The sequence below is a fragment of the Bufo bufo genome, chromosome 10 (assembly GCF_905171765.1).
Source record: "Bufo bufo chromosome 10, aBufBuf1.1, whole genome shotgun sequence".
Lineage (NCBI taxonomy): Eukaryota > Metazoa > Chordata > Amphibia > Anura > Bufonidae > Bufo > Bufo bufo.
Genome location: NC_053398.1, coordinates 14,589,972 through 14,608,105, shown reverse-complemented (window position 1 = coordinate 14,608,105; position 18,134 = coordinate 14,589,972). Strand labels below are relative to the sequence as shown.

The window sequence follows — 18,134 nt, the reverse complement described above, 5'->3', positions numbered from 1 at the left end:
CCCTCCATGTTGGACCGACTATACAAACAGAGAAAGGCTATAAACAATTTCTTGATGATCCAAGCGGACAGGAAAACTCCCCCGTGTAACTTCGATGTCAGCAGTGGCAGCTCATGCGTGACACCTGCCGTTTGCTCTGGCCCTTTGAGGAGGCCACATTATTTGTCAGTCGCCAGGACTACGGGATGAACAACGTAATTCCACTGCTTCATGTCATGGAACAGATGCTGGTCAATCTGGCTGGTCAGGGGACTGGAGAAGTGTCACCTACATCTCATGGCCACATGAGCCCTGTGGGGGCTGAACTGGAGGAGGAGGACATTGGAGCACAAGCAATGTGTAGCGAAATTGGTGTTTTTTCTACATAGGTGACAGGAGAGAAGGAGCAGGAGCAGCCAGGTGAGCTACAGGGCGATGAGGAAAATGAGGCAGAGGACCCAGACACACCGTGGCAGTATGCAGTGGAGATGGAGCCTGGGAGTCCCTCCGAATCTCTTGCTCAAATGGCCCGATGTATGCTCACTTGCTTGCGTAGTGTAAGTTGAATTGTCATCATTCAGCAGAGGGATGACTTCTGGCGCTCAACCTTGTTGGACCCTCGCTACCGGTCCAAAATGGGGGCCTTTTTTACACCCGCTGAGAGGTAGGACAAACTGAACTACTATAGAGACATCCTATGTAGTCAGTTGGCCACTGCCTATCTGCGCCATTGTCCATCCTTTTGCAGGATTGGCCGGTGGGGCCCTCTGCGCTCACGTTTTTCTGCCATGGCTTCTGTAGCAGGGTGGGGGGGTAGGAGCAGTTCCAGCTCCATCAGCAGCAACTTTAGTCTAGAGTCGCTGATGAGCAGCTTTCTTCACCCGCCTATTGAAGAAACTACTCACCAGCAACATCAACAGCTAGACCTGGAGCAGGACCTGAACCAGCAGGTTGTGGCATACTTCGACAGCATCCTGCCACCCCACATTGAAGATCTGCTGGACTACTGCGCATCCAAACTGGATTTGTGGCCGCAACTGGCAAAGTTTGCCCTGGAAAAGCTATCCTGCCCGACAAGTAGTGTGGTATCAGAGTGGGTGTTTAGTGTTGCAGGGGCCATAGTTACCCCAAGAAAAACTCACCTGTCCATGCAAAATGTGGAGAGACTGACATTTGTCAAGATGAATCAGGTGTGGATCAGCCAGGATTTCTACCCACCAATGCCTGATGCATCAGACTAGATCATCCATGGTGCCACACCAACACTTTGACAAAAGAGACCAATTTATTCTGCCTACCTGCCTCAGCTACTATTCTGATGCCACACATCTGATACCAAGTGCTATTTCTTTCACCCACCATCTTCAGCTAGTACTGGTATTGCCACCCACCTTCCCACTTTGTCAATGGGTCACTCTGTGGTCTCGTGATGCTTCTGCCAGCTCACCACTCAGGTCTCCTAATGCTTCTGCTGCTACCACCACACTGTCATTGTGCCGCCCTGTGGCCTCCTCCTGATGCTGCTACTGCTGCCAACTCCACACTCTGTCATTGTGCCAGTCTGTGGCCTCCTCATGCTGCTGCCACCTCCACTCTGTCATTGTGTCCCCCTGTGGCCTCCTCCTGTTGCTGCTGCTGCCACCTCCACACTCTATCATTGTTCCCCTCTGTGGACTCCTGATGCTGCTTCCACCTCCACACTGTCATTGTGCCACCCTGTGGCCTCCTCCTGATGCTGCTGCTGCTGCCACCTCCACACTCTGTCATTGTGCCACTCTGTGGCCTCCTGATGCTCGTGCCACCCCCAGACTGTCATTGTGCCACCCTGTGGCCTCCTCCTGATGCTGCCACCTCCACACTCTGTCATTGTGCCACTCTGTGCCCTCCTCCTGATTCTGCTGCTGCCGCTACCTCTACACTCTGTCATCGCGCCACTCTGGGGAAAATTTGGCAAACCGGCCAAATCGATTTTTTGAGAAATTCGCTCATTTCTAATTGCATCCTCATGGCACCAATTTTACTGCTCTCTTGGATTAAGTCTTTCTGTTCTTTATTATAATTGACTTTGCACTGTCCGACGTCCCTTTTTCCTGCTTTTCCTGTCACTAGGTTTTTACTCTGCTTGACCTTGGACTCTGTATTTTGCCCTGGATCTGTATTTTGCCAGCAATAAAATCCAGATCCCTTTATATAAAGTATTGAAGGGATTTTCTTGAGTATAATTAGAATATTTTATCCACTTGCTGCCACTGTGAGCGATGGTATTTTCCTCATGCAAATCCTCTGCAAAAAATGCACCACATATAAGTCCACCCTGGCCCCTCTATAGATATATCCCTACAATCGCAGACATCTGTTTACTGTGCAGTGCAGAGAATGAGGCGGGAACAATTAACAACAATGATATCTTTAACAAAAATCATATTTGTCAGGTTAGCGCTGAGCTATACGGCCATGATACTGGCATGTGAATTTGCCTATTTAACATGCAAATTATTGGTAAAGCCTATTAATTCCCAGAAATGATTACATTATCTTCTCTTCATATACTTCTATAATTACAGACGAGCACTGCACTAGTGTTCAGCACAATTGCCTCATTGTATCTGTTTGCTGCCAGGGGTGTAATTATTAAATATGTATAATTATATAATATGGGAATAAAACAGTAAAATGGTGAATACTTGAAGAGTCTGCTGACTGCACAATTGCTGCTCATTCACAGCATTATGCACACAAGGTGGTCTTCAACTTCAAACCCTCATCCACATGTAAATCAGCACAAAAAAAATATACAGGCAGATTTTCCAATCATGAAGTTATATTCAAAATATATCGCAGAAAAGCTGCAGATTCCACCCCCCATGGGATTCAGCCAGTTCCCTCCAGTTCTCCAGATCCGGTTATTAAAATTACAACTGGATCGGAAAACCATGTTACCGGCTGAGTCCCGATCCAGTGCTCTGGCGGTCGCATGGCAGCAGGAGATGTTTGCTTCCATTGCTTCACATGCCGCTGATAGTTTAGCTCCTTAGTTGGGGGGTAGGTGTGTGCAGTGTATATATGGTCTATTTATGTATGTGTACCATGTATGTGGTGTATTTATGTGTGTTGCATATATATGGTGTATGTATATGTGTTGTGACGCCACGTGTCCGCCGTTGAATAGGGAACCGCCTTTGAAACCAATTCCACCCTGATTCCACCCATTGAATGTGTCAGGCAACATCCAGAAGTGAGGGGAAGCGGCTGCTTTGGTGCCCTGACCCTGAAGGGGCCTATCCAGGAGGAGGAGGACTAAAAGATTTTGTCAGGGCCCCCTCAACAGTATTACACAATGAAATTATATGAAGTGACAGTATAGAGAGTGTAGAAAATGGATGGAACAGCTGCCGGGCCTGGTCTGAGAGAGCGATCTTTACTAGCCACAGGAATGGGGACGGCATGAAAGGAAGGGGTTGCGAAAAAATTACTAGGGGAGGGGGCCCCATTCAAAAATATGCTGTGGGGCAGAGTCATTTCTAGCTACGCCACTGGATTGAATTCCACTTTGTGGAGTTCAATTTGCTCAACACTAATGACTATGCATCTATCTGGGCGTTTACTTTCTTTCTTTTTTTCCATTTATCTTTTTATTTGACTTTTCTACAGGTGCTGAACTTACCAAGTCATTAAATCAGAATAATATCAGACTAATCACTCGCAATTCTGAAGAAGTGCAGTGCTGGTGGCATGTATGTATTACTGATCTTACCCCAACCACCAAGACCTTGTCCTTCCAGTAAGGCCTCATGCACACGACAGTATTTTTTCACGGTCCACAAAACGGGGTTCCGTTGGTCCGTGATCCGTGACCGTTTTTTCGTCCGTGGGTCTTCCTTGATTTTTGGAGGATCCAAGGACATGAAAAATGAAAAAAAAATCTAAGTCAAGTTTGCCATTGAAATGATAGGAAAAAACGGACACGGATCACGGACGCGGATGACAATCTTGTGTGCATCCGTGATTGACTTGAATGGGTCCGCGAACCATTGACCGTGAAAAAAATAGGACAGGTCATATTTTTATCACCAGGAAACACGGATCACGGATGCGGCTGCCAAACGGTGCATTTTCCGATTTTTCCACGGACCCATTGAAAGTCAATGGGTCCGCGAAAAAAAATGGAAAACGGAACCACGGACGCGGATGCACACAACGGTCGTGTGCATGAGGCCTAAAGATGGAAACATCTAGTATAGTATAGAAGGATACAAGTTTTTTATTTTTTTATTTATGCTTTTTGCATTTTACCTAATTTGCCTTTAATTAATGTTATCTGTAATACAACACTTCATCTACCTGATAAGAATTGCTGTTGCACATCGTAGCCATTCTGTAGGGATTTATCCTCCTCGCTGAGCAATAAAGCTAATCGGAGGAATACATAAATACAGATCAAATCAGTATCTTGCCAGGGAAATAGTGCTGAATGAAGTCTGACTGAGATGCTTAATGCACTTTAATTACATTATAGATGGAAGCGAGCCCATTAACCATCACCGGCCACAAGAAAACAAATGGACATATTAATGTACCAGTAATACACTTTATTCACATAATTACATGGGAATTGGCATCTACTGCATCTTTATGGAGTATCACACCTTCATTAGATGATATTATAGCTTTCACATACTGTATTTTGCTCAAATCTTCATCTTTGCTTCAAGAAGATAAATGTAACGTAATATCCTCTGATTATAATAACTATGCTCTCATTATTGGTTTCAATAAAAGAGGGGGCAGCCACGAGGAGCACAATGGCGTCTGACAATTACTGATTATAATGCACCACCTAGTAAAATGTGTATCTAAGTCACAATTATAGACAAACACCATCTAACTAAACTAATAACACACAAACAGTTGTCCCGATCACGTCCTTCATTGAGCACATTCAGTAAACAGCCACAGTGCAGGGAGAAAAAGTAAGTGACGCTCTGAGTTAATGACTATTAAAAGCCCTCCATATGCCCGTGCCTCCCCCCCACTAAATATACTTACCCCGCTCCCCGCGCAGCTCCTGGTCCCCACACCGCCACTGCTGCAATTCCCAGTGCGTGGATGACAACATAAGGTGTCAGGGGGGAGCAACCAATGGCAGGCGGGGATGGGGACGAGCATCCCTAGCTTTACCCACGATGCTAGTAAGGCTCATCCTCATTCCTGCCTGCCATTGGCTGCTCCCCCCACAAGATGTTTTTATCCGCGCAATGGGAGGAGCAGCAACGGCGGTGTAGGGACCAGGAGCGGAGCAGGGAGTGGGGACCCAGATAAGTATATAAAAGTGTGGGGGGGGGCCATCATATTAGGGGGCTTTTTATACTCTTGGATTACCCCTTTTAAGGCGATGAAATTGAATGGGTTTCACAGAAGCTTTGCTCATAAAGTGAAGGCACACAATGCCTGGTTACTGACAAATCTAGTTATGAACCATGCCTGGATACAAACAACTTTCATAAGACTGCGGAAGCCGTGTTATAAAGGTGTGTGAAGGTGGAATGGTTAACAAAATCATAGCTAAAGACCAGGGTGTACATCAGTCCACAGTTAGACACAATGGGGCAGATTTACTAATAGTGGTGCACTTTGCATTGTCTAAAAATATAAATCACAGTCTTAATATTAGACTAATTTAAATTTGGAGTATCATAAATCCTGCACCAGATTTACTCTAGAATTCCATCCGTGCACCAGAATTATGTCTGTGTCAAAAATTCTGTCCATGTGCTCATTTAGGCCACACACCTTGTCAGGCGAGACGTAAAATGCTTAGAAAAGTGTGTAAACACGGCAGTTTGTTGGCGCAAGAAATAAAAAAAAAAATCTGTAGTAAATTTAACCCATTATCTTCATATGGAGAACATTCAGGACTGGTGCTTGTCTGCCGAGGAGGGAGTCTTCTGTTTAAGCTCACTGCAATCACACAACAGTCAATCCTGAAATAGGAGGTAAAGGACCCTAGGGTAACAGAAGACTCTAGAAACTGCAAAACCATCTGTTCATGTGTCCATTATTAGAAAAACACGAGGAAAATTGTGTCCATTAAAGGTAGGAAGCTGCTACTGGACAAAAAACTAAAAACAATACGGCTTATTTCAAGTTTGCCCAAGAATACAGTAATGCTCCACAATGCTTCTGGAAAAATTTTAAATGGACAGATGAGACGAACGTGGAACTTTTTAGCAATAATGCGCAATGTTTGGAGGCAAAAAAACACTACACACCAACACCACTGTAAGCCAACTATCCATGATCTCAAGCTGAAGAGGTATTGGGAGATGAAAGAATATCAGGACGATTGGATATCATATAGTGGGGTCTTTTGCTTGGTAACGACTATGGCTCAGCATAAAGTAAACAGCTGATCAAAATCTAGACCCATGGTGATCTCCTGACTTTTTTTAAGCAGTTACAATGATGAGACAGTCCACTGGGGTCCTCATAGTCATTAGACTAACCTAAGAATATTCGTAAACCCTCGTTGCCAGGCCTATTTATCCACTTTATTGTTTTTACAAAGCATAATGTGTCTGTTGCTTAAATGCCTTGTTAAAATGAACAGCAAGAAGCATAAGAGGAGCCCTTGGATCCTATCCAACCGCCATCTGTTTCGGTTTCAGCATCGTCTATTAAATATTCGTACATGGATAATGAAAGTTAAAGGAAATTTGGCATTAGGTATGTGTACAAACAGACACTGTCACCTTTGATTTGGTGACCAGTTGTCTGAATGCTTCACATTACTCGGAAAATCCTTGCTATATTTTAAAAAGGATTCTTTGTGACATATTTTGCTCGGAAGAAAATTTTCGTCATACCAAATGCTGCTTTTTGGCTTTGACCTACAAGAAGGAAATCAAAAAATGCAAATCTGATTTTAGATGCCAAGGTGAATTTTTGATAATTGTTAAATGCTTAAGGAAATCATTTTCAAAGATGAATGAAAGAAAAACAAAATTGATAAAATCCAACAACTTGCTGCTTTTTCGTTCCCCCTATTTAGAAATGTTTATATAATTAGGTACTTAAGGAACAAAAAACACTTTTTTGTTAGGGTCCTCAGACAATAACCAAATAATATAGTTTCCTGCTGCAGAGACCAAGAGTGATCGGCTGTAGGAGAAGAGAAATCTGGCACCACTTGTGCAGTTACCCTACATTGCCCCCGTAGTGAATAAGAAGCATTACATGGTGTCCATTGGAAAAAAATGGCTTGTCCATTTGATGTATGGATATGTTAGCATCCTTAACCACTAGGTTCTGTGTGAGTAATGTGGCTCTGGTTAGGAAACCCATCCTACTAACTCAAAATGCCCTCAGAGAGCACTAGCATTAAGGTAGGTTTCCAGACAAACAAGGCGAAACACTGGGTGTCCGCTGTGGAGTCCCCCAATAATCAGCTGTAATCTGCTTGGGAACCTAACAACACCCTCTAAGTATTGAAATATCGCTCAACTGACTTCAAAATATATGAAAGATGCTCATGAATGAGGAACCTCATTTTAAAAAAAATGAGAGTTCCCCAGGGGCGGACTGAGAAGCCTCAGGGCCCCCGGGCTAAATAAATCAAGGGGTCCCCTTACAGGCCCCACCCATGTTCTGCTGCAAGCCCCACCCACGTGTACAGGACCAGGCCCCCTTCCTGAGTCCTATTCTATACAGGTAAGTATTACGATTCGCGACTGAGGGTGGGCCACTTGCTTCACCCCAAAAAGGAGGAACATTCTAGGCACACCCTTACTGATAAACCACCCCCCTCTCCCAGTAAGTGCCCGCAAAAGAAAAAAATACGTCACTATAGCGCTTTGCTTTTACTGACTCTGCGGGATGGAAAAGCGCTGTATTATTAACCTAGTTCAGCAGTCCTGAGTCCCCCATTCACAGTAGTTATTAACCCCTTTCACTAGTCCCCTCTTCAGTGAAGAGGGGACTGCTGAAAGGGGTTAATAAATACTGTGAACAGGGGACATTTTGAAAGGGAGTTAATAATTACTGTGAAAGGGCTTTCAATAGTTTATTAACCCTTCCAGCAGTCCCCCATTCACAGTAGTTATTAACCCGAGTCAGCAGTCCCCCATTCACAGTATTTATTAACCCCTTCAGCAGTCCCCCCTTCACTGAAGAGGGGACTAGTGAAAGGGGTTAATAAATTACTGTGAATGGGGGCCTGCTGAAACGGGGTTAATAACTACTGTGAAGTGCCTTCAGTAGTTATTAACCCCTTTCAACAGTCCTTCATTCACACTGGTAATTTATCAGACTTTTTTATAACTTATTTTTCTCTCCCTTTTCACCCCGGCCCTGGCCACAGCCCACAGCAACAGCAGCGCCGCCAGCCCAGCACAGACTTTCAATTCTCCAGACCAGACACGGCTGAGACGGTAAAGCCTGCCTAGGCTACCACTTAACCCAAAACCACTACCTCAGCGAACTCTATGCCCACCGCTCCTCAGAGTTCCCTTCCTTCTCCGTGCGAATCCTGCTAGCGCCAATGAGTGCGCGAACAGCGCTGCGGTGTGTGTGTGACGTCAGTGCGGTGCAGAAGGAACACAGTGACGACTGACGTTATGTGCACTGCTGCGGCGGGCCCCCATCCCGGCCGGGCCCTCGGACCACGTCCGAAGTGCCCGACCGCTCAGTCCGCCCCTGTAGTTCCCTAATAGTAAAGCGGGACTTTAAGCATATCCTTGGGTTGGAATTGATAGAGGTCACCCCTGTTGATCATCTAAATGCTCCCCTTTATTGCCTACCCATGCACAGTACCCTACATATGGTTTCAACGGTGCCTAGTACTTGCAAGCTTAGTCTTATTCACTTGAATGAGATGGAGCTGCTGGAAGTTGCAGTAAGCACAATGGTAAGTGTGGCACTGTCATGTTTTCTTCAGCTAATTAGTGGGATTGTTGAGATTAGACCTCCACTGGTCAAATCATCATGATCTCTACTAAGCATCACAGAAAAAAAAAAAAAAAACTTGTGAGAAAGAAGTCTGTTTTTCTTATCTGTACAGCTCTTTTTTAAAAAATTGTATTCATTTTACCATTTTTATCATTATTTTACTATTATTTTTTATTTTTTCTATATATTTATTTAAATTTCACTATAAAAAACATCTGAGGTCATTTAAATTTCACCCCCTACGTCATGCACCCTCTCTCCTGTTTCTACTTGGCAAAGATGATGAAATTCCTAAAAAATTAAAATAAAACAAAAAAAATCTAGATTTTATGAGTTTTCTCTATTGACCACAAGCACAATAGTCCTAATTACGTTTTGTCTTGAGGGAACCCTCAGCCACAAGGGAGAATTTCATGATGAAGCTCACATGTACGGAAGCTCAGCTCTATTTACAATTTTCAGGGGAAGCTGAATTTCCTTGTGCTTCGTGGGTAATGACTCGATTTTCCCTAAATGGTGGTAAAAAAAAAAAAAAAAAAATCATACCTCATCTGTTTGAGGGCGAAGAGCCGGCCCGCTATCATCTTGATTGAAGCTCCCACTCAAATTCCTGGTGGGGTGATGTATGACAGCACCACGCCAGCCGAACGTGATGATGTCTTCATGGGCTGCGTGAGATTTCACACTAGAATCAATCATGGTGGTGTGGCTGGCTCTTTGCGATCAAATGGAAGAGGCAAGTATGATTTAATTTTTTTATTTTTTTTATTTTCACTGTTATTACTGTCAGATGCGCGATCAGCTATGAATACAGCGCTGAGGGGGTACAATGATGGGGGGCAACGCAATCGCGCTCCCTGTCATTGCACCCATTACTTACAAAGAAATGCACTTTGTGACAAAATAATTTTGTCACAAAGCAATTTTTTTTTATTTGGCGAAGTGCCCGAATCAAATTTTCCAATATTTCACTCATCTCTATTCACTTTAGTTAAATATTTTTTTGGACGTCAGGGGCTCATGGTTTTCAGGTTTTAACAAGCAGAACCTTTAAAGCCATATATTTATCTGTTACTGATTTCAAAGCCACACCCATTTTCCTCTGAAATATTTGTTTTATGTTAATTTTTTTATTTTTATTTACATATTCATTAGATCAGTTTTCATACCCAAATTGATGGATTTGCATTACTAAGAGCACAGGATGTGAGAATAAGACTAATTTCTATGGGAGAGTTTAGTGGGCATGCTCTGTGACATGTGCAGTAAACACTGTACAGAGAGAGGGAGGAGGAGCTGAGATGTCTCCATTACCGTATACTGCGCTATACTGCATCATCTGTGTCCATCTTTATGATAGAGGGTATTATCTTTATATGATGTAGTTGCTGTTCTCTGTTGCTCTTTTGGACTGAAAATCACATCAAAACTGACTGAAATAATACAGAAGGAGAATTACGTGTATTGCTGTCTATTTCAATCAATGGGCATAGGGTCACTGAGAGTATAAGCTAGAAGTAAAAAAGATATCAAGAAAAAAATATATATCTCATAGTCATATCTATCTACATTGAACAAAAATATAAATGCAACACTTTCGGTATTGCTCCCATTTTGCATGAGCTGAACTCAAAGATCTGAACATTTTCTACATACACAAACGACCCATTACTCTTAATATTGTTCACAAATTTGTCTGAATCTGTGTTAGTGAGCACGTCTCCTTTGCTGAGATAATCCTTCCCACCTCACAGGTGTGGCATATCAAGGTGCTGATTAGACAGCATGAATATTGCACAGGTGTGCCTTAGACTGCCCACAATGAAAGGCCACTCTGAAATGTGCACAGTTTTGCCTTACTGGGGGGGGGGAGTGTGTGTCAGAAAAGTATCTGGTGCTGTGGCCACCATTTGCCTCACGCAGTGCAACACATCTCCGTCGCATAGACTTTATCAGGTTGTTGATTGTGGCCTGTAGAATGTTGGTCCACTCTAGTGTTGGGCGAGCATGTTCGGCCGAACATCAGTTTCGCTCGAGCATCGCTATGCTCGGCCGAAAATCGCTTGCGTCACTGTATTTAAATCTAATTTAGCCTCTATTTCTAAAAAAGTTTCTGGCAGGATTTGAACTCAAAACCTTCTACATTACAGCCAAGAATGTTAACCACTACACTATAGAGCTGCATGGCAAGTTGCTAAAAAAAACAAAAAACAAAAATGAGACAAAGTGAGAGCAGAAGTCTCATATTTTTTATATATTTTTAAAGTAACTGGCCATGCAACTCTATAGTGTAGTGTTAATATTCTGGGCTGTAATGTAGAAGTTTATGAGTTCAAATTCCACCAGAAATTGTATAGATATATATGAAGTCAGAGCAGGGACTCCAACGCCGAACTAGAATCCCGCCACCCTCCCCTCTTCAGAGCAGGGGGTGCCTGGTTTAATGCTCGGATTCTCCCATTATCTTCCATTGTGCTTGGGTGGTCTTTAGAGCACCCGAGCATCGGGAAGTGTTGCACCCGAGCACTTTGGTGCTCGACCAACACTAGTCCATTCCTCTTCAATAGCTGTGCGAAGTTACAGAATATTGGCAGAAACTGGAACACTCTGTCGTATATGCCTATCCAGAACATCCCAAACATGCTCAGTGGGTAACATGTCCGGTGAGTATGCTGGCCATGCAAGAACTGGGATGGGTGTACAGATCCTTGCAATATGGGGCCGTGCATTATCATGCTGCAACATGAGGTGATGGTCGTGGATGAATGGCACAACAATGGGCCTCAGGATCTCGTCACGGTATCTCTGTGCATTTAAAATGCCATCAATAAAATGCACCTGTGTTTGTTGTCCATAACATACGCCTGCCCATACCATAACCCCACCGCCACCATGGGCCACTCGATCCACAACGTTGACGTCAGCAAACCGCTCACCCATACAACGCTGCCCTGAACAGTGAAAACCAGGACTCATCCGTGAACAGAACGCCTCTCCAATGTGCCAGACGCCATAGAATGTGAGCATTTAACCACTCAAGTCGGTTACGACGATAAACTGCAGTCAGGTCCAGACCCCGATGAGGATGACGGGCATGCAGATGAGCTTCCCTGAGATGGTTTTTCACCGTTTGTGCAGAAATTCTTTGGTTATGCAAACCCATTGTTGCTGCAGCTGTCTTGGTGACTGGTCTCAGACAATCATGGAGGTGAACATGCTGGATGTGGAGGTCCTGGGCTGGTGTGGTTACACGTGGTCTGCGATTGTGAGGCCGGTTTGATGTACTTCCAAATTCTCTCAAACACCTTTGAAGACGGCTTATGGTAGAGAAATGAACATTCATTGCACGGGCAACAGCTCTGGTAGACATTCCTGCAGTCAGCATGCCAATTGCACGCTCCCTTAAAATGTTGCGACATCTGTGGCATTGTGCTGTGTGATCAAACTGCACATTTCAGAGTGGCCTTTTATTGTGGGCAGTCTAAGGCACACCTGTGCAATATTCATGCTGTCTAATCAGCACCTTGATATGCCACACCTGTGAGGTGGGATGGATTATCTCGGCAAAGGAGAAGTGCTCACTAACACAGATTTAGACAGGATTTGTGAACAATATTTGAGAGTAATGCGTCTTTTGTGTATGTAGAAAATGTTTCAGATCTTTGAGTTCAGCTCAAGCAAAATAGGAGCAAAACAAAAGTGTTGCGTTTATATTTTTGTTCAGTGTAGATAGACAGACAAAAGATAGATAGATAGATAGATAGATAGATAGATAGATAGATAGATAGAAGAAGAGGAGTAAAGATTTGTCTTTATTTTATCTCAGTCTGAGTGATAGGGAGTAGAACCAGCCTGCTGAGGTGTATGACTAAAAGAGCGACATTTTTTATTGCTTATCCCTGGGGAATGTCAGTGTTAGGTGAGCTCATACATCTTCTCAGCTCGGCTGGGAAATCTACTCCCAGAGCTCTGATACAGATTATTATGTAAATGCACCATTGTAGTAATGAATTTGGATACAATGGTGCATTCATATCCCATATTTGTAACAGTTCAAACGACGTAGCTGTTGGTCTGCTCACTGCAACACAATCCTATTTTCTTTCTTCGCTTGTGTCCCCAGTGTTTTATGACAGCAGCCTGTGTCTACAGTGAAGTGCAGTCTGCAGGATTATAGCTCTCTGTATCACTGGACAATAAGTAATCCACCGTCAGGTATCCTGTTATTAACTAAAGAGAGTAAGAGAGTATGTATTAACCATTCCGTTCATTGATGTCTACTGTTCTGCTGTGCAGTACCACCAGGGGAATATCTATCTATCTATCTATCTATCTATCTATCTATCTACTGTATCTCTCTATCTATCTATTATCTATCTATTATCTATCTATCTCATATCTATCTATTATCTATCTATCTATCTATCTATCTATCTATCTATCTATCTATTATCTATCTATTATCTATCTATCTATCTATCTATCTATCTCATATCTATCTATCTATCTATCTATCTATCTATTTCATATCTATCTCTATCTATCTATCTATCTATCTATCTATCTATCTATCTATTCTGTCTTTTTATAAGCTATTTATCTACAGATGTAGCAGAGTTAACAGTCACCGTCATAAATGGTTAACAAGATGTTATAACTCACCACTGTGACTGTTACATTTATATCTGTCTGTATCTTCTTTCTATCTATCTTTTATCTATACTATCAAACATACAAAACAAGTTTTGCTACAAAAAAACTAATTTGAATGAAATTCAACATCTGTGTTTGGTAGAACATGGGGATCTTTTTATAGGCTGGTGTAATGTTTTCACCTATACAGTTTGCAGGTGCACAGAGATTGACAAGCGATTGGGACTGATCAGTGGGTGTTAGGTGAGGCCTTTGTGATAGAAACATAGAATGTGTCGGCAGATAAGAACCATTTGGCCCATCTAGTCTGCCCAATGGAAATGCCGGGGATTGAACCCGGGGCCTCATACATGCAAAGCATGCGCTCTACCACTGAGCTACATCCCATAGGTAATTGCTGATTTTTGAAACATGATCTGCACAGTATGATCCTCCTGTGCACGTGTTTGGGTAAAACCTGAGCTTGTGGTTCATATAAATATTGTGAATAAAGCAACATCTAGCACAGCAACCCAGAAGATGCATGCTGGGAGATCAGGGCATGTAAAGTTGTTCTATCGTAAGAACAGTCAATCTGACAAGACTGGATTGTGTTCAAGGTTGACCTGACTTGATCTTTCCAACTTTGTGAGCTTTTAATGAATTTTCTCTATTTCTTTTTTGTGTGTGTGTGTGTGTCCCTCTGACTATAGGACATCTACAACTTTTGCTTTCAGGAGTAAGAGTAGGTTCAGTTTTGACTGGAGACCTTCTCGGACCAAATGCCCTTCTGCCCCAATGAGGTGTCCAGATAAAATAAAAATGGGAGATGGGGGTCTTGTAACAGAATTTGCTTTGAGACCCTTGATCTTCTGGTTACACTAGTGGTCACTGTTCTCTCTGGATTCAAGGTTAGAGAGGGAAATATACATTGTATATTTGATGACTGAATAGATGTTTTTCCTCTCAAAGAAGGATATTAGATAATGTTGGTTGTTTACAAGACTGAAGAACCTAATGTCACCTACAGCAGTTGCCATTCCCAAGCCCTAACTATGGCTCTTGGTACTCAGATTCCACCAGGACTTGAGGAGAAAAAAATTATGTAACAACTGATGCACACATCAGATTGATAGTCAGCTAGTATAGAAAAATAAATTCACTGATAGATGACAGAAAATTGGATGAGGATGGCAGCGAAAAACTGCGATGGAGTATAACAATGGCGCGGACAGCATTAGCTGTAAAAGGAATAAAACCTGGTAGAAATCGATCTTAAACTGCTTAGTCCAAACAGAGAGGTGAAAATCAAACAAAAAAATCAAAGTTCAAACAGGAAGTTGAACCCACAACAAACACAACTACAATACATACAACAAAAAGACTGAAGAACCGCTTATCCCAGCATGAATTAAAGGAAATGTTGTGTGACATATACACTCACTTAAAGAATTATTAGGAACACCTGTTCTATTTCTCATTAATGCAATTATCTAGTCAACCAATCACATGGCAGTTGCTTCAATGCATTTAGGGGGGTGGTCCTGGTCAAGACAAGCTCCTGAACTCCAAACTGAATGTCAGAATGGGAAAGAAAGGTGATTTAAGCAATTTTGAGCGTGGCATGGTTGTTGGTGCCAGACGGGCCGGTCTGAGTATTTCACAATCTGCTCAGTTACTGGGATTTTCACGCACAACCATTTCTAGGGTTTACAAAGAATGGTGTGAAAAGGGAAAAACATCCAGTATGCGGCAGTCCTGTGGGCAAAAATGCCTTGTGGATGCTAGATGTCAGAGGAGAATGGGCCGACTGATTCAAGCTGATAGAAGAGCAACGTTGACTGAAATAGCCACTCGTTACAACCGAGGTATGCAGCAAAGCATTTGTAAAGCCACAACATGCACAACCTTGAGGCAGATGGGCTACAACAGCAGAAGACCCCACCGGGTACCACTCATCTCCACTAAAAATAGGAAAAAGAGGCTACAATTTGCACGAGCTCACCAAAATTGGACTGTTGAAGACTGGAAAAATGTTGCCTGGTCTGATGAGTCTCGATTTCTGTTGAGACATTCAAATGGTAGAGTCCGAATTTGGCGTAAACAGAATGAGAACATGTATCCATCCTCTGATGGCTACTTCCAGCAGGATAATGCACCATGTCACATAGCTCGAATCATTTCAAATTGGTTTCTTGAACAAGGAATGGATAATAAAAAAATAAATAAAAAACATAGTCAACACCATCCTTCTAAATATCTCGCCATCCCAACATTGCTATAGCACTAGGTCTATAAAATATTCGTAAATAAAATAAGGATAACAGAAAACATAGATGTAGGAAATAAAAAGATAACTGGAATAACAGGAATTTTGTCAAGATAACTCGCTGGTCATAACAAACACACTTTTCCAACAGCACAAAAGACGACTATACACAGGGAAATCACCGAATGGTCAAAACCGTAATCATATTGACTATATACTCTGCAGTCAGAGATGGAGAAGCTCTGTACAGTCAGCAAAAACAAGACCTGGTGCTGTCTGTGGTTCAGATCATCAGCTTCTTTTTGCAAAATTCAAACTTAAATTGAAAAAAGTCAGAAAAGATGCCAGACCTTGAAATTATGACTTAAATAATATCCCTCTTGAATATGCAGTGGAGGTTAAAAATAGATTTAAGGGATTAGATCTGGTAGAAAGGGTACCTGAGGAGCTATGGACGGAGGTTCACAACATTTTTCAAGAGGCAGCAACAAGGAACATTCCAAAGAAAGAGAAGAGCAAGAGAGCAAAATGGCTGTCTAAGGAGGCTTTACAAATAGATGAGGAAAGAAGGGAAGCAAAAGGCAAAGGAGAAAGGGGACAATATCTTCAGTTGAATGCAGACTTCCAGAGAATAGCAAGGAGGGATAAGGACTTCCTAAATTAGCAATGCAAGGAAATAGAAAAAACAACAGAATGGGAAAAACAAAAGATCTTTTCAAGAAAATTAGAGACATCCAGAGAACATTTCACACTAAAATGGGCATGATAAAAGACAAAAATGGTAGGGACCTAAACCTAACAGAAGTGGAAGAGATTAAGAAAAGATGGGAAGAATATACAGAAGAACTGTACAAAAAAAATCTCAATTTCACTGATAACCATGATAGTATGAGCATTGACCTAGACCCAGACATTCTACAGAGTGAAGTTAAGTGGGCTTTAGAAAGCATTGCCAACAACAAGGCTAGTGAAGGTGAGGGAATTCCAGCTGAGCTTTTTGAAATAGTAAAATATGATGCTGTTAAAGTGCTGCACTCAATATACAAGCAAATCTGGAAAACACAGCAATGGCCACAGGACTGGAAATGGTCAATTTACATCCCAATCCCAAAGAAGGGAAATGCCAAAGAATGTTCAAACTACCGAATAATTGCCCTCATCTCACATGCTAGCAAGATTATGCTAAAGATTCTGCAAGCTAAGCTTCAGCAATATGTGAACCGTGAACTACCAGAAGAACAAGCTGGTTTTCGAAGAGGCAGGGGAACCAGAGATCAAATTGCCAACCTACCCTGGATTATGGAGAAAGCAAGAGAGTTCCAGAAAAAACATCTACTTCTGCTTCATTGACTACACCAAAGCCTTTGATTGTGTGGATCACAATAAATTATGGCAAGTTCTTACAGAGATGGGAGTACCGGATCACCTAACATGTCTCCTGAGGAACTTGTATGCAGGTCAAGAAGCAACTGATTGGTTCAATATCGGAAAAGGAGTACGATAAGGCTGTATATTATCGCCCTAATTAGCTAACTTATATGTAGAATATATCATGCGAAATGATGGACTGGATAAAGCAAAAGCTGAAATTAGAACTGCTGGAAGAAATTTCAACAACCTCAGATATGCAGATGATACGACTCCTATGGCAGAAAGCGAAGAAGAATTAAGGAGCCTCTTGATGAGGGTGGAAAGAGGAGAGTGCAAAAGTTGGCCTAAGTCTCAACATAAAAACAAACTAAGATCATGGCAGCAGGAACCATCCCCTCCTGGCAAATAGAGGGGAAGAAATGGAAGCAGTATTAGATTTTGTTTTCTTGGGCTCAAAGATCACTGCAGATAGTGACTGCAGCCATGAAATTAAAAAATGTTTGCTTCTTGGATGGAAAGCAATGACAAACTTGGACAGTGTAATTAATAGCAGAGATGTCACTTTGCCAACAAAAGTCGTATGGTCAAAGCCATGGTTTTTCCTGTAGTAATGTATGGTTGTGAGAGCTGGACCATAAGGAAAGCTGAGCGTAGAAGAATCAATGCCTTCGAACTGTGGTGCTGGAGAAGACTTCTGAGAGTTCCATGGACTGCAAGATGATCCAATCAATCAATTCTTGAAGAAATTAACCCTGATTGTTCATTGGAAGGAGCAATAATGAAGCTGAAGCTGAAATACTTTGGATACATAATGAGAAGGCAGGAGTCATTAGAGAAGACCATGATGCTGGGAAAGATCGAAGGCAAAAGGAGAAGGGGACGGCAGAGAATGAGATAGCTGGACAGTATCATGGAGGCAACAAACATGAGCTTAGACAAG

At 42.4% G+C, this 18,134-nt stretch overlaps 1 protein-coding gene across 1 annotated transcript; it reads left to right on the top strand.

The window, feature by feature from the left end:
• Nucleotides 1-16,516: 16,516 nt before the first annotated feature.
• Nucleotides 16,517-17,173, top strand: LOC120981169. The gene has a single exon (XM_040410690.1). It carries the CDS (start codon nt 16,517-16,519, stop codon nt 17,171-17,173), a length of 657 nt encoding a protein of 218 aa, XP_040266624.1.
• Nucleotides 17,174-18,134: the final 961 nt, after the last annotated feature.